Source organism: Lissotriton helveticus, chromosome 12 (genome assembly GCF_964261635.1).
Source record: "Lissotriton helveticus chromosome 12, aLisHel1.1, whole genome shotgun sequence".
NCBI lineage: Eukaryota > Metazoa > Chordata > Amphibia > Caudata > Salamandridae > Lissotriton > Lissotriton helveticus.
Window position 1 is genome coordinate 852,983,269 of NC_136073.1, and position 16,253 is coordinate 852,999,521.

Sequence of the window (16,253 nt, forward strand, 5' to 3'; positions counted from 1 at the left end):
AAAAGAGAAAAGGGACTATGGGACAGGAAATTAGTGAAAAGGAAGATGTTTATGGATGATCAGTGCTTACTGTCTGCTGCTAGTGGTTTGAAGATGGCATAAATGGAAAGACGTTGGAGGCTTGTACCAAGCTTGGATCATAGATAGAGGAAAAAAGTGGAGAGGAGTGGATCGAAAAGAAAGATTGAAACTGGTGGAAATCCCATAAGCAAGATTACTGACAAAGGGTCTGATTTATATGTTGGTGGACGGGTTACTCTGTCACACCAGTGACGGATATCCCGTCTGCCAAAATATAAATCCTGTAGGCTGTAATGGGATTTATATTTCGGCGGACTGAATCCTCGTCACTGTTGTGACAGAGTAACCTGTACGCCAACATCGAAATAAGGCCCAAAGTGGGAAGGAAAAAAGTAATAAAGAAAATTTCCAGATAGGCTTCAATAATTTGAGAATGTTAATCATTTTGAAAACTTTGTGGCAATGGGTTTGTAAAGGATGTTTCAACAGAAAACATCTCTACCAGTTTGTTTTTTGTCAGGATCATGTACGACCATGGCCATGATGGGTGGAAGAAAACCAAATCTTATAAAACAGATTGGTCTGCTGTCCCTGAGCAGGAGGGTCATTTGGTGTTCTCGCACTTGTTTTTCAGGCAAGGACTGGAGTCCAAGGATGCCCATGAAGAGTGCGTCCAGTCACCTCTCCGACCCCACAGCTGCACTATAAGTGACTTTGAGGTCTTCTCCCTCACGCCATACGTGCTGAACGTGACCGCCGTGAACCCCCTTGGAGCTGCAAGCGTCCTGCACCCCTTCGTCGTGGAGGAGATAAGTAAGAGCTATCGACACCGTGACTTCTACGAGTGGGGGGGCATAGTATTTCTGCTTGCAGGAAGTTAGGGGTTCGTAGTATGGGCAGGCAATGGTTAGGGATTCCTTTTGTGGGTAGCATTTTGTTCTAGGGTTCCTAGTTAAAGCTGCCTCAAGAGGCAAAGAGAAGATAGAAAGACGGGGCCAAGGAGGAGCCCGTTGTGGCACTTTGAGGTGACCTTAAGGTAAGATTAGTGCTACACGAACAGACTAAATTTAACACATAAGACACTCTTGCACTCTGATTTGGGATCTCACTGTGCTTTTTTGAGTAAAATGCTATAAATTTGTCACATTAGCTGTGTGGTTTTTCTAGAATTCTGCTGTGAATGTGTTGCATTTGTGATGCACTTACACTAGCCTCTTACTGTGATTTTCCACATTTGCACAGTTATTCTGCTAGCTTCTCATCGGCTTGCACAATGATTTCCATAGATAACACTGTCCGTAGCGTGGCCTTTACTCTCTCCCTTTTGCTTGGACTTTGCAGTAAAGCCGGATCCTCCTGAGAACGTGAGTGTGTCACCTGTCCCCGGAGAAACCAAGAAACTCCATGTGTTCTGGGATCCGCCTAAGACCTGGCCACTCCCCCAGTATTTCCCACTGAAGTACATGATTCGCTACAAGTGGGCGGGAGCCAGCGCCTTCAAGTTGGTAAGTACCTTGCAGGCCACTGTAATGTGAAAGAGAACCTTAGAGACCTGTGTCAATATCCTATCAATGTGTCAGTATCCCATTGATGGGTCAGTATTTCATTTATGTGTCAGCATCCCATTAATGTGTTGTATCCCTTCGATGTGTCAGTATCCCATCGATGTTTCGGTATCCCATTGATGTGTCGGTATCCCATCAATGTGTCGATAACCCATCAAGGTGTCGGCATCCCATTGATGTTTCAGTATCCCATTAATGTGTTGGTATCCCATTGATGGATGTATGATGTTACAACGCATGCTTTTACAACGCATGCCTTTATAACACAGTTTTTACAACGCATACTTTTACAACGCATAATGCTTTTAGGCGCTGGATAGTGAATAGTTTAATTTACTATTCCAACTCCAGTCCCCGTGGATAGTAGGGAAGGTTATTGGATAGTAAATTAACCTATTCCCTATCCTAGAGCGCCCCCCAGAGCAATGCGTTGTAATAGTTTGCGTTGTAAAAGTTGCGTTGTAATGGTATGTCGTTGTAAAAGTTTCGTTGTAAAGGCTGTATACCCCCATTGATGTGTCAGTATCCCATCGATGTGTCAGTATCCCATCGATGTGTCGGTATCCCTTTGATGTGTTGGTATCCCATCGATGTGTTGTTACCCTATCAATGTGTTGGTATCCCATCGATGTGTCGGTATCCCATTAATGTGTCGGTATCCCATCGATTGGTATCTAATGTGTCCAAACCGAGGGGAGATAGTTGCTAATCCTTGTTACTTACTAGTCATCTTTATTACTCTGATTACAGGCTCTCAAATCACTGTCCTTATCATACAAGGGCCCACTTCATGTCATAGGGAGAAAACTATTAAAAAAATAGTAGAAAGGATATTAAAGATCTGCTTGTGGAGGGTGGATTAAACACTATAATGAATTCATCTTCAAGTGCCAGTTTTTCTTCTTCGAATCGGAGGGGATTCCTTGCTTGAACATAGTTGGAGGTATTGTACTGTCATAAGGCTGAAAAGGAGGCTTTTGACCAATCTTTGATATATATAAGAAAGCCCGCACTCGAAGATCAGAAGCTGTCCATATCTTTAATGCACCAAGTTGAACAGGGTAAAAACGAAATTCATTTGTTTTTAGTCTTTCAGCAGCAGAGAAAAATGGCTGTAAGTCATAGGAAACATGTTTCGGCTGATTAGACAGCCTTTATCAATCCAAACATATCGCCATTTTGTAAGCTCTTTAAATTCAAGTTCAATACTGGAAATAGAAGAAATACTTCACATTCTCCGCCGCAAACATTATATCGGTAAAATGTTTCTTCAATCTTATGTGAAATACTGTGCCAATATCCATAATCATTCACAATTATTCACCTCAAATGGTTCATGATATAATTACTGTGTGCTCAATATTATGACCATTTGTTTTCAGCTCTGCAAGGATGGCATTGTGCTAATCCTATGCTTAAAGACTTTGCTGTAAAAAAGGGAAAAGGCTTTGTCCCTCTCTAGCTTGGAGTGGATGGTACTGTGTTAATCCTATGTCTCAAAACTCTTCTAGAGAAACAGACATTCGAGGCGTGTAGGTTCAAGAGTGTCGCTGGTTTTATGAGGGGCTCCATATGAAGGAGCTGCTCCTCTCCTGAACCTACCCAGAGTTCCTTCCTTAATGTTATGTTTTATGTTTGTAGAGATATATGTTCAAATAATGTGTATATATATATATATATATATATATATATATATATATATATATATATATATATATATATATACATATATATATATTGAGAGAGAGAGAGAGAGAGAGAGAGAGAGAGAGAGAGAGATATATGTGTGTGTGTGTCCAAAAACAATCCACCTACTCTTGGATAAACTTGGAGGCACTCAGCGGGGAGGTTTTGAGGTTTTAAAGGTGAAAGTTTATTCGGCAGACACATTTCGGCAACGCCTTCTTCAATGTCAGTTACCATAACAAACAAAATCATATTTATGCATACCGGAAAAGCAAACATAACGATGCACAATGGAAAGTGAAGAGGTCTAACCATGTGGGATATAAGCATTTGTATCTGTGTCGGCCATCTTGGAATGCATGTATAAATAGGAATGCATGTAGATTTCGCCACCTGTTCCGCAATGGTCATATAGCGGGATCTCGTATTGCATTCACATATAATCAAATTTGAAAGATATATACATATGTACCAATTTAGCAATTTTGTTTGTTATGGTAACTGACATTGAAGAAGGCGTTGCCGAAACACATCTGTCAGTTTGTTTCTTGCTGTCTGCCAAATAAACGTTCACTTTTAAAACCTCCCAGCTGAGTGCCTCTAAGTTTATCCACGAATGGCTGGATCGTTTTTGGCTATGTGACGTGACTCACCACCGCGTAGGAGTACACCCGGGAGGCGTGGTGCGGCGTCAGGTGAACTTTTGTTTTGAACCATATATATATATGTATATATATATTTTCAAATAATTTAATTGATTACAAATGTCATAATTTGTGAAGAATTTAAATGATTTAAAATTAGTTCATATGGTGTATTATTTTATTTAACTGTCTCCGTTATATTTTATGGATTGTTTTGTGGTTCCTGTGAGTTGCCATGTATGATGCTTTGCATACTCCAGGGCTGGCTGGAGCACGCTTGAGCTTCTTTTGGCTACTTTAAGGCTGCAGCAACGTTGGAAGTGTGGACTGTGAATAGCTATCTTTCTCTTTTGTCAGTGTATGTTTTTCCCTAATGCCTTCCCATTTAGTCGTAGATATTCCCCATTTTCCCACCACTGCCCATGGTCCCTCCCAAATGTACTACTAAAGCACATATTAACGCGTGCAGAGAGCTCTGCCGTCTTGGTGGAGGGCTCTGCACAGAAAACATAGGAGACGCAATTGTCTCTGGTCGTAGGTTAGTGAATAGCATTTTGTCGTACACGAGTAGTACAAACTACAGAAAGCAGCATGTCAATAGGTTGGAAAGAATGGTCAACATTTTTTATTTGAAAAGACTCTGATACATAATTTAACATGAAATCTGTACTGATGCTCAACAAATATGCAAATAGGAGAAAACCAATGTCTTGTAAATACTCCACCTAGTGGACCGATATTGAAACTTCTCTGTTTTTAATAACACCTTGGTACCCACTTAATGCCAATATACATGGATTTAGAATGTCCTTACATACAGGATAAAAGTACCCCGAATGGTATATAATCATGATATATAAACCTGGGGGTACTTTATTCCGTACAATACATGGTGCTCAGAATGTTTGTTTTCAGGGACCCTCTGTTACTTACATTGTTGCTGTTGCACTGGGTCATCCAAAACACCTACTGTCATCTTATCAGACTGTCAAAAATATGTTAATATGTTTTTTTCTGTTCCTATATCCAGTTTTACTTCTGAACCAAACCATCAAAAACATTAAAGATAAACAGCTCTCAACTCTTTCAAATGGGGTCTTTTGACAGTGAAATGTTAACTTTCTATTCAAATGTATCTGCCTCCTTATTGTGCATGGTGATAATAGGATACTGGTCCAGTCTAGCTGAAAATATATGGATTGTACAACATGACTATATTAACACTAACAACATTGTAGTACAACAATATCGAGGACAGGATATTGAGTGACAACATATTGAAAGGAAAGTGCATGTAGGGGTGTATAGAATTCTTATTCCTAACTCCACATCTACGTACCTTGAAGATTCATGCACCACATAGGTCCATATATGTGAAGTTAGATATAGAAAATCTAGACTTACTTACCTGTTGATAATTTCTTTTTCGATATTCTGTCCCCAATACTATGTGTGTCCAATCAATATTGTGGTTTCTATATTCAGGGTGCACACTTATATAAGTAGATTGAGGGACAGACCCTTGAAATTCTGGTTCTTAAGGTCACATATGCATAAGCCAGTTTGTTTTTGGTTAATACCCCATATTGGTTATCTCCTATTACCAATATAAACAAAGGCAAAAGGTCTGGCTTTAAAGTGCTAACGTATGTAAACAGAGCCATTCACAGTAGTTTATATGTGTTGCCTGCACAAGTTCGCTTTATCAAACTAAAACTTGCCCAATTGGCTTTGCCAGTGAAAAAGTAGCAAAAAATGACAGATTTTTGTAGAACGCGTGTAAAAGATAAATATTTGAATATGACAAACAATGTGATGATGGAGTGTACTTTTCGGATGTAAAATAGTTCCTCATGCACTGAAATAGACGCACTTCCTGGAAGGTGGAATGGTGCATCAACCAGCCAAGAGCATTAGGTAAGAAAGACAGCTGTGCTCTCAAGTTAGACCTAAAAATGGTGGTTACTGGCCCCACTAGGCTTACAATTCTCAGGGGATACCACACATATAATATTTTTAACCCAGACACTTCACTTTTTGGTGCAATATCGGGCATAAACTTGCGAATATAAGTGCAGAAACACAGGTTATTTCCTAAAAGCTTAGAATGGGGTCTGATTCCACTGTTCAGAATGGGCCTCCTAGCATTGCCAGCCCCATTGAGCTAGATTCAGTGTTTAATTTGAGCCAGTGGTTTCCGGTGCTCGGTACTGGCACTTAATTGCCTTCATTTCGGATCAGCTCCCACTGCGCTGCTGGTCTCCTGACCATGCCATGCATTCTGCTGTCAGCGTTCGGCTCTGTGCTCCACGCTGCCTGCACATTGTATCCCATTCCTAGTGAATTTAGCAAGTTATTTTAGCTGCATCTTGTTCTGCTCTAATCAACTTTACTTTCCTGTACCATGCCGCTGCTTGTATCCGTGTAACTGTCTGCAGTGGATTTTAGCGCGTTATTTTTAGCCACATTGTTCTGCCCTGAATAACTTTTCTTTTCCTGTTCCGCGCCACAGCCTGTATTTGTATTATTATCTCGTGTATTAGCAACTGTTTAGCCATATTTGTGCTTTTATGAAACCTCTGTTTTCCCCCTGTACTGCACTGCTTTTTTGAGCCTCTGTGGCGCCCGCTCCTTTCGCACCCGTTTTACCACTCCCGCCACCTACCGCCCTGATCCCATCCCAAGACCTACTTAATGGAGACTGCAGCAGCAGCAGGCGTATCACCGCTGCACCAAAGGCAAGCCAGTCGGCGTCTGGACTGCTCCCAACACCAGGAATTCTGATTCCTCCACCCCGCACAGCTACACTGCCGCAGACCTCAAAGCCCTGGATCCCAGGCACATCGACAACTACCACTGCTGCTGCACATCCCTATGCACCACCAGAGGACCATTTTCCTGCCAGCACTGCTGCTTCACCTGCAACACAGCAGTAACCAACAATGCCACAGACACCACAAACCCGACTGCATCCATCACGCCGACCAAGACCACCAAAGCACAATTCCAGTGCATTCTACTCAATGCACAGTCGCTCATCAGAAACACTACATATATCTGGGATATGATCTCATCCCTCACCGCAGACATCATCTTCCTCACAGAGACCTGGCTGAACCCTGCCTCCACGCCAGACATCACCACACCCAAAGGCTACAAGACAACACACCGGGACCAGACCAACAAACATGGAGGTGGAATTGCCATCATATACAAGGACACCATCCGCTGCACAACTTCCACAGACGACTTAACCCTGCTAATGGAGCATCTCAACTTCCAACTCCACACAGACATAAAAAGCACCATCAGACGCACCTGTCGCATACAGACCACCAGGACCACGCCCCAGCTACTGCAACGCCATCCCTGACCTCATCGCCCTGATCACCATTGACTCCGAGCATTACATCTTCCTTGTGGATCTTAACTTCACCTCAGTGACCCCAGTGACACCAGCACAACCGAGCTCCTGGAAAGCATGAGCAACATTGGCCTCAAGCAACTTGTCATCAACCCCACCAAAATTGTAGGACACACGCTCTACTCCATTTCCAGTGACAGAGTCAAGTACAACCACGTCTCACAGCTCACCGGACTGACCACTACAGTGTCCACTTCACCATCTCAGGACCTACCAACACTAGCATCATGCTCTCTAGCTCCATGTGCAGAAACTGGAAAAAGATATCAGAAGACCATTGGAACAATGAACTCAACTCCCAGAGACAACATCCAACCCAGAACAGGCTGCGAAGAACTTCTCCCAGTGGATCACAGAATGCTCCAACACAATCACACCCACCAAGCCAGCCCAACCCAAAGGACCTTCCAGAAGAGCCAGCTGGTTCACCTTGGAGCTGAAATCCACCAAATACAACTCTCAGCAACCAGAAAGGAAGTTGCGCACCAGCAAAAAGACAAGCGACGACACCACCTTCAAGCTAGCACTCAACCAGTACCACCGCCTCATGAAAGAAACAAAGAACAACACCCTGACAGACTACATAAAAGCCAGCACAAACCAATAGTATTTTGCTCGCTGACACCGATTTGGAGCCTACACGCCCTGTTTTCTCCTCAGGCCCATCATTTGGGCTACTGATGGTAACTCGCCCCTAGTCTCCCCTCTGTTATATTCTACTTGTTGCATATTCCTATGCATGCCTTTACCTACTTCATGCCTTCTAGTGGAATGCCTATGCACTGTGATGCACCATGGAATGTTGGGTGCTGATTGAAGATAAACCACAGTTATGATGGGGCTGAGCTGCCTGCTGGCTGCTCCTGGTGGGGTTTGTTCCAAGCTACTTAACATGGCTGCTCCTGGTGGGGTTTGTTCCAGGCTACTTAACATCTTACAATAAATCAACTTGAAATACCTCAACCAGTCATGGTTACTACACCCTCCCACACTCCTGTCCTGTGGAAGACCCCATCGTAAGGGACATACTTATCTCCACTTTCCTGGGGTCGAAACGTTGACATCTACCACACTAGCCAGTCTGACCAACAGCGATTGATCACTGTGGCTTTATCTATAACTATGGCTATGTAAATATCTGGATGTAATGTGGTTTACTTGGCTTTTTTATGAGCCCCTTCCTGAGAAATGACTAAGTATGTGAATTGCCCACTGTTCCATTCACTACCTTATCCTCGCTTCATCCACTACATCCTCACCCTTCCCCCCTGGGCCACTGCATTGAATATTGTGTTATCAAATGTTATAAAATACAGGTTGCTCAGTGTGATTAAATAACACTGTTTATTAAGAATACTACGATTCTGTGTGTAGCTGTGTATGATGTTCTTGGTTCTTTAAAACACAGTCATTCTTACACTGGGACCATTCTCTGTATGTACTGTTCTGTGCACACAGGCCATCCGTTATAAAGTTAATAAATGTTAGCAGCTGCTGCAGTGCAGTGCAACTCAACTCACCGATAATAGGCCGCAAATATTTGGGAATGTATTGCACTGTGAATTTTTAAATTGCTCAATGAACCAGAGTCACCCCGTCCGGCTCAGAGTGAGTGATTCATGTGCCCTCCTTGTTTCTCTCAGTGAAGTGCGTTATAAAAATAAACATTTATCTGGACCCACAGCAGAGACAATGACCTCATGTAGATCCTGAGGGCGGCACCTCGCTGTGTCCTGCAGTATCTCATGCCTGGCAAAGCAGGCACTGAGGTGCCCTTCTATTGCTTGTGCTTTGCAGCAGTTTTAAGATCTGAGGGCCAGATGTAGGTAAATATATTTTACCGACTCATAAATACCGAATTTTACCGATTCGGTATTTATGAATCGGTAAAATATAAGGAGGGAGATGTAGGTAAATCCAGATGTGGATTTACCGAATCGGTAAAAGTCCCGAATTTCACAAGGGTGCAGGGGGTGTCACTTTGACACCCTCTAGCACCCCCAAAACAGGTTTGGGTGCCCTGTGGCAGGCATACCTGCCCTAAGGGCAGGTCTGCCTGTCATATGGCACAGGTGTGCATGCACACATGTGCATGCACACCGGAATCGGTATTTTAACATCAAATTGAATTTGATGGTAAAATACCGATTCGGTAAGGCTTGTGGGACTCAGTAGAGTCCCAGTGGAGTGGTGTGGCTCACTGGTTAGAGGCAGCAGACCCGGGAGCAGAAGTCGGCCCGGGACCAGGGTTCAATTCCCGACGCGGCAGGGTTGTGGACCAGGGTCAGCGGACTCGACAATTCTCGCCTCGGTGCCTACTCTAACCTGGGGTCCCACTCGGCAACTCTGGGCATTAGCTTGCCTAATCTCCACAACGGCCCCACCAACGCCGGGGATGCCTGGCTCCACCTTGGGGATTCCCAGTAGGGACCATCCCACAGGGAAAGCCAGGACGGGTTCCCCAGCGGTATACAGCGCCGGGACGCCCCTTTGCTGGGGCAGCTGTGCGCTTTACAAGTATACAACATTTAACATTTAACATTTAACCTACATCTCAAAATTACCGAATCGGTAAAAATACCGATTCGGTAATTTACAGAATCGGTAAATTTACCGATCGGTAAATTTACCGATTCTGTAAATATCTGCCCCCTACATCTCAGATTCCATTTACCGTCGGTAACGGCCGAATTCGGCCGTTACCGACCGGTAAAAGCCTACCTACATCTGGCCCTTAGAGTTTCTTGTTGCTCAAATGGTTGCCATTTCTGATATTTTTATATTTCCCTCGCCTTCATTGCTTGATTTGTTAACGAGAAAGTGCCATTCATAGTCATTAAATGTCACTCATAATTACATAGAAATTATGAAAATGTCACACATAAACAACAATCTGAAACATTGGCAGGTTTGAATTCCCAACACCTGCACTTATTACTGTCTGCCACGTGGTGGCGCTGTTTGTCCGAGTTAGAAATTAGCACACAACATTTGTTTATTCAATTTGCATGAAAAAATGACTGATATCTGTCGCCCAGTCCATTGTAATATCTTTGGGGGCCTGGAGTTGACTCACTTGTTAGACGTGTAGGTGTGTGATGGCAGAGGTTGCGTTAGTACTGTCACTGGCAGTGCTGGCAGGGGCAATGAGTGGTGCAAGCTGCAATGACCGGCATTTATGTTTTTTTTTAATTTACAAATTTAGTTCAGCCCCAGATCACCCTATAGGTTTGCAGTACCTGCTCTCCGTGTGCTTGATGTGAGCAAAGCCCTCGCACGGGTTCCTTTTTCTGTTACCATGCTGCGGGGCTCACTGCAGTGGGCTTCTGTAACTTCACTCCTTGTCTGTAACAAATTATTACAGGCAAGTAGTGGTATTTTCTTTGTACCACTGATTTCTGGCCTCAGAAGGGGCATGTAATAAGTTAAAAATGAACAAAGGTTTGTAGAGTTATGGCATCTTTCTATGTGTAATAGCTGGTTGGCAGTGCACCAGATTTGCCACATAATTAACGTCAACCGCATTATTTTATCTCGAGGTTTATATGAATGAACTAACCTCGCATTTAAAATCATAGAACAAATATGATTTTCTTTTTTTGCATCATTTTGCATCATTTTGGGTAATTTGCTTTTTCCTTACTCCGGTACAATAGCTCCCGCTTCCTTGAATATTACCCCTCTGTTGTTACTTAATCAATACCAGTGTTCCTGCTGCCTGTGGTAAACGCTCTCCTTCTCTCTCCGCAGCGGGGGCCCTACGAGCAGACCTCGGTGGTCATCAAGGGCGTCTGGCCGAGGAAGGTGCACGCGGTGCAGGTGAACGCCAAAGACTTCATCGGCTACGGGGAGGCCAGCGCCTGGAGCCCGCCGGTGTGTGCCAAGCCCTGGGGGCATCACTGAGGGGGGGGGGGGGAGGGGAGGGGCGGGTGGCAGGGAGGAGGACCACCCATCGCTGCCCTGCAAGGGGACTTCTGAGCACCCGCCCTCCTTGGTGCATTCATGCTGAGTCTGGTGACGTATGTTTGTAACGCGCCCAGACTGCCATCAAAGCGGCTCAAAGCGCTAAGGCCACATCTGTGATGTAACCATTGAAAGCAGGACTGGTTACAGAGACACGAGTGATGTTCCGACTGCGCTTCCGGGTGATGCTTTGCCTACAGTTGGGCCCCCACTTGTCAGGGTATTTTCTTGCTACAGGTGAAATATATGTTTCACCCCCTGGCCTGTTCTTTATGAGTGGCATGTGTGTTGCATGTGTGTGCATGTGTGTGTGTGTATGTGTGTGTGGGGGTGGGGCTGGGGTGAATACATTGAGTTTTTAATGCCACTAAAATATTTTAACGAAAACATTGTTCAGATTAGAGCTAACTCTGTGTTCCATCCATCCGAAAATTGAATGCCGTTAATTTAGAAATTGCACTGCTGGTTTGCAATCTTTAGGCACAACATCACTTGACAATATGTGTGCTGTGCAGAGTTATTATATATATCATCGCATGTCATGGAGGGGGAATTATAGTGGCACCCAGAATTGTAGTCAAATGTGGTGGAACATTATGCATTTCTAAGCCATGAGCGCCCTCCTGTGTCTAGATATACAACTCATCTTAAGAACGTAAATGTCTCCCTTTTCTGCCTATGGACACACGTAGGACCGTCATTCACGCTCTTATAACATCACACTTGAACTATGCAAACAGTCTGTATGTGGGAGCTTCGGCCTATTTGATTAACCGTCTGCAAGTTGTACAGAATGCAGCGGCTAGGCTGATATGTAATATCCCCTATCGTCACTCAATCTCCCCCATCTGAGAAGCTACACTGGTTGCCTGTGACTAGCCGCATACAGTTCAAAACCCTGGTCCTGAGATTTAGAGCGATAAAAGGTCAAGGGCCTGCATATCTCAGAGCCAGACTCAAGCTTGTCCAGTCCAATCGATCACTTAGATCAAATCATCTATGTCTCCTACGCCCCCTTTTTCGTCGCTCCAGAATGGGGGGCAGAGCTTTTGCAGTTATTACTGCTAAATCATGGAATAGCCTGCCACTATCTCTTCGTATGATTGAATCTGAATGCCTGTTTCGGTGCAATTTAAAACCTTGGCTGTTCTCGAACCCTTAGCCTTACTAAGATACTCATTACTGCGCTCTGTCCGTAGCGCCGGGACACCCCCCGTTGGGGGTAGCTGCGCGCTTTATGAGCTTAATAAATAAATAAATAAAATTAGGCCTGCGGACTATCCCAAAAACTTCCACAGGGCTTAGAGCCCGCCCCTATATAGCTTCCATTGGCTAACTTTAATGTCACTCGATGGCTTTCCTTACTCTTCTTGTGTTAGCCCCTTCCTTGGAGCATACCCTCTTTACTATGCGTTTGATTGGCTGACCTGCATCCTTCCACTGCTCACATTTAAGGAACTACATTTTTCTTTTTCATGAGGCTACATCTATTTTCCAGCTCTCTCCCTCATGTGCTTCTCCTCCACCAATAACCGTCCCCCACGCTCCATTTTGTTCTCTGCCTTGTGTGCTGCTCTAGTGTTCTTCTCTCTGCCAGATTCCCCCGCGCTCTGTGTTGCTCTCTACCTTGTATGCTGCTTTTCCCCTTCTTTATCCCTTTTCACCCAACTTCAGTTTTATTTTATCCCGCACCCACTCCCTATTGTTTCTCCGCAACCGCTTCTCCATTGTCTTCCTATCCCTCCGGGTCCTTTTAATATGTATGTTTTCTACATTTCTCGAAGCGCCTAGCAGCTCCTTTTGCTACTTGGCTGTTCCAATTGCCCAAAACGCTTTAGCACAATTAAAAAACATATTTTTAAATTTACTGCACCAAGTGGGGTCCGCCATCTTGGTAAGTAAATAAAAAAATAATAGTGCACTTGCATCATTCAGCAGGCAAGCGTACCAGCAAATACATCATCAAGCTTGTAGGCACCTACTGAATGATGCATGTGCCGGTAGCATCCTGATGCAAACGGCCTGTGCGCGCGTCACAACACATTTTATTCTTTGTCTTTCTTATAAAGAATAAACTGAGGACCATTGAGTTAGTGTTACAAACCAGCAAGACATTTGTGGAAACATTTTCGCATAATTAGGACTGCCATAAATGCCCTGGCACTACCCATGCTGTGGAGCTGAAACCTTTTATGTACAGGCTTAAACATTATACAATTTTTTTGTGTAGGTGAATTACAGGCTTAGACAATGTAGAAGTTTTCCACGAAATACGTGTTGGCTGCCTCCTATGAATGAATGAGGGAATATATAAAGTGCAAACATGTGCCCCAAAGGGTGTCCCAGTATTACCGGGAAATGGCTTGGAGTATTTTTATGAAGTATTGAACTGGCAAATACTAAAGATGTATTAACTGTAATCATGGAAATCAAAGATGTGTATCAAAACTGTGACGAATTATTCTCAGATCATTGTCTCTTAAATATAAAGCTGTATCATTTGTGTTTACTATGTACCCAAATACTTTGATGTGCCTTCTAGGCACCTCACTGTTAATACACTGTTTGTTAAGGTTATAGCATGCCTAATTGTAAAATCAGACACCACCTATTTTGCTCTAATTGGATAACGAACTAAATGATATGGGTTATAGCTTCTGCAAACTGACCTCGCTAAAAGCGACAGGCTCAGCGAATATAGTTTGGGATCTGGCTTAATAGTTTAATAATGTAAAAATAGCACTTATATTTTTGGCTAGCATAGAGCTAAATGACATGCTTATGTAAAAAAGAGATTATTTGGAATAAAAAGCTGTTATTCAACAATTGGTCCTTGTGTACGTATTTATGCGACAGGATTTTAATTGTCTTAATGCACTTATTGTTTGTCTTCCTGATGCCTTGTTTTGTCGCACACCCTTTACTGTCACTTTTATCCCAACCATATAACGTGATCTGACGGTAAGTTCACAAAGAGTCACCTCTCTTATCTGATAGGTACTTTAGAGGGTTGAAATCGGGTATCAGAGCGCTTTACAGGAGCACCAGTTGCGTTGCATGAGGACACATTCATTTTTGTTAGGCACGGGGAGATTAAGTGATTTGCCCAGAATCACAGGATGTTGAGTGTCCTTGCTGAGACTCGAACCCGGTTCCCCAGATTTGAGGTAGACAGCCCTAGCCATTAGGCTACATCCTCTCCCCAAATATATCACCTCTAAGGCTCCCAGATTTCAGAGATTTTTACAGATAAATACAGGCAGAAAACCATCTATTACTATCTGTGTATTTATTTTGAAATATAGAAGAAAAAAAATTCAAATAGATCACCATATCAGTGACTTGAAATTATGTCAATAACGACTGACAGGCCAATGGCTGTTTAGACCAACAGGGGGGTGGGGTGGAAGGATATTAAAAGGGAAGAGGTATTGAACTGAAGAGGTACGCAACTGCGAACATGCACATGTTCGTACTACAATGCTGATATTTTCACAAGTGAATTGCATATGAGTGATGCATTATATATGTCTTCCTACAGAAAAAGAAAGGAGGCATCCATGAGTGAGTGGATGTTGAGCCTTTAATAGTTGTGGAAAAACACCAGTTGCACCTTCTTTTTTTACATGAAACAAAGTAAACATGTATAACTGCAGATGAAATTTGTACAAAAAAAGTATAAAAAAAACAAATACATAGAATCGGAGCCCTAATTATAACTAGGACTCCAGGTCTTATGGTACGTCTTTTTTTAATATTTCCAGCTGTAATTATCTATATAAAAATTATGCCATCTCATTGGTATTTATCCATATTTATTTCGCATGTTTTGAACAGATGAGGTGATAAATGATATATTTCCACATGTATTTAACGGATAAACGTGCACTCCTACTTTGTTGCCTGCCGGGTTACATTACACAGTCAAAATTAATAAAATAATAAACCCACATTTAAAAATTAGCATTCTTGCACAAATACATGCTGTGATATGCAGTAATTTAAGTAAATCTCATTGAGCTTTTTAACTCCTGATGCTGCCAAAATGTACAGCTACTGGCCTGAAAGTCATTAATCTCTGCATTGAGAGTCCCTCAAAACAAAAACAAATTATCTGTGTTGTTCCACTTTTAGAAATAAATAGAGACAGGAAACACAATGTTTTCTGTCTGTATTTGTCTGTAAAAATCAGTAAAAACCAAAAACAGGGAGCCCTAATTATAACTTTGTAGGGTATTAAAAACACCTCTTGGCACACTGCTCTAGAAAGCACACACAATCCTGAATGACGCACAGGCATTTCCTGCTGCAGTGTGTAGACACAGGTTATGTGGGCATTGGCGGGGAAAGATATTATAAAAAATATAAAAGAATGAAGGGAGTGGAAAAGGAAACAGATAGAACAGAGCAATAAAGTGAAAAAAGATGACAGGGAGGCAAACTCCAAACAAATACTGTGATTTTTTCACATTTTGAGATTATGGAAGGGCCAAGAGTTGAAACTACATTAAGAACATGTGAAAAATCTGATGCTGTCTTTCTTAATCTGTCTATTTAGGAATGGGGTAGACAGCACTAAAATACACTTGAAGAGATTTCTTGTGTTTGCTGTTCTAGTTTCATATTTCAAAAGGGAAAACATGTGCTTTTGCTGATTTTACTTGTTTTTTATGGGCCTTAACAGAAAAATACTGGCCAAATTGGTAAAATACTAGTCGGTGGCAACCCTAGTATGAGGAAAGATGGGGAGAGGAATAAGTGGAGAGAGGTAAGGAAGTGGGTGGAGGGGGTTAAAGTAACAACAGAATGAACCTGTTACTTACCAGTAATCCTCATAACAGAGCTTAATTTGAGCCAGTAGTTTCCGGTGCTCTGCATCAGCAAATAATTATTAACACCGGCACTTATGACAGTCTGCCACATGCTGGCGCTGTCTGTCTAATTTAGAGA

The 16,253-nt window shown here is 42.8% G+C and overlaps 1 protein-coding gene across 1 annotated transcript in view; it reads left to right on the plus strand.

Moving 5' to 3' along the window:
• Positions 1 to 12,857, plus strand: part of EBI3 (Epstein-Barr virus induced 3) — a 34,734-nt gene extending 21,877 nt beyond the window's left edge. The window contains exons 4-6 of the mRNA XM_078669078.1: positions 656 to 834; positions 1,363 to 1,526; positions 11,091 to 12,857. Coding sequence (XP_078525204.1) covers positions 656 to 834; positions 1,363 to 1,526; positions 11,091 to 11,243 — 496 coding nt within the window. The 3' untranslated portion in view covers positions 11,244 to 12,857. The remainder of the gene's footprint in view (positions 1 to 655; positions 835 to 1,362; positions 1,527 to 11,090) is intronic.
• The last annotated feature ends 3,396 nt before the right edge of the window (positions 12,858 to 16,253 follow it).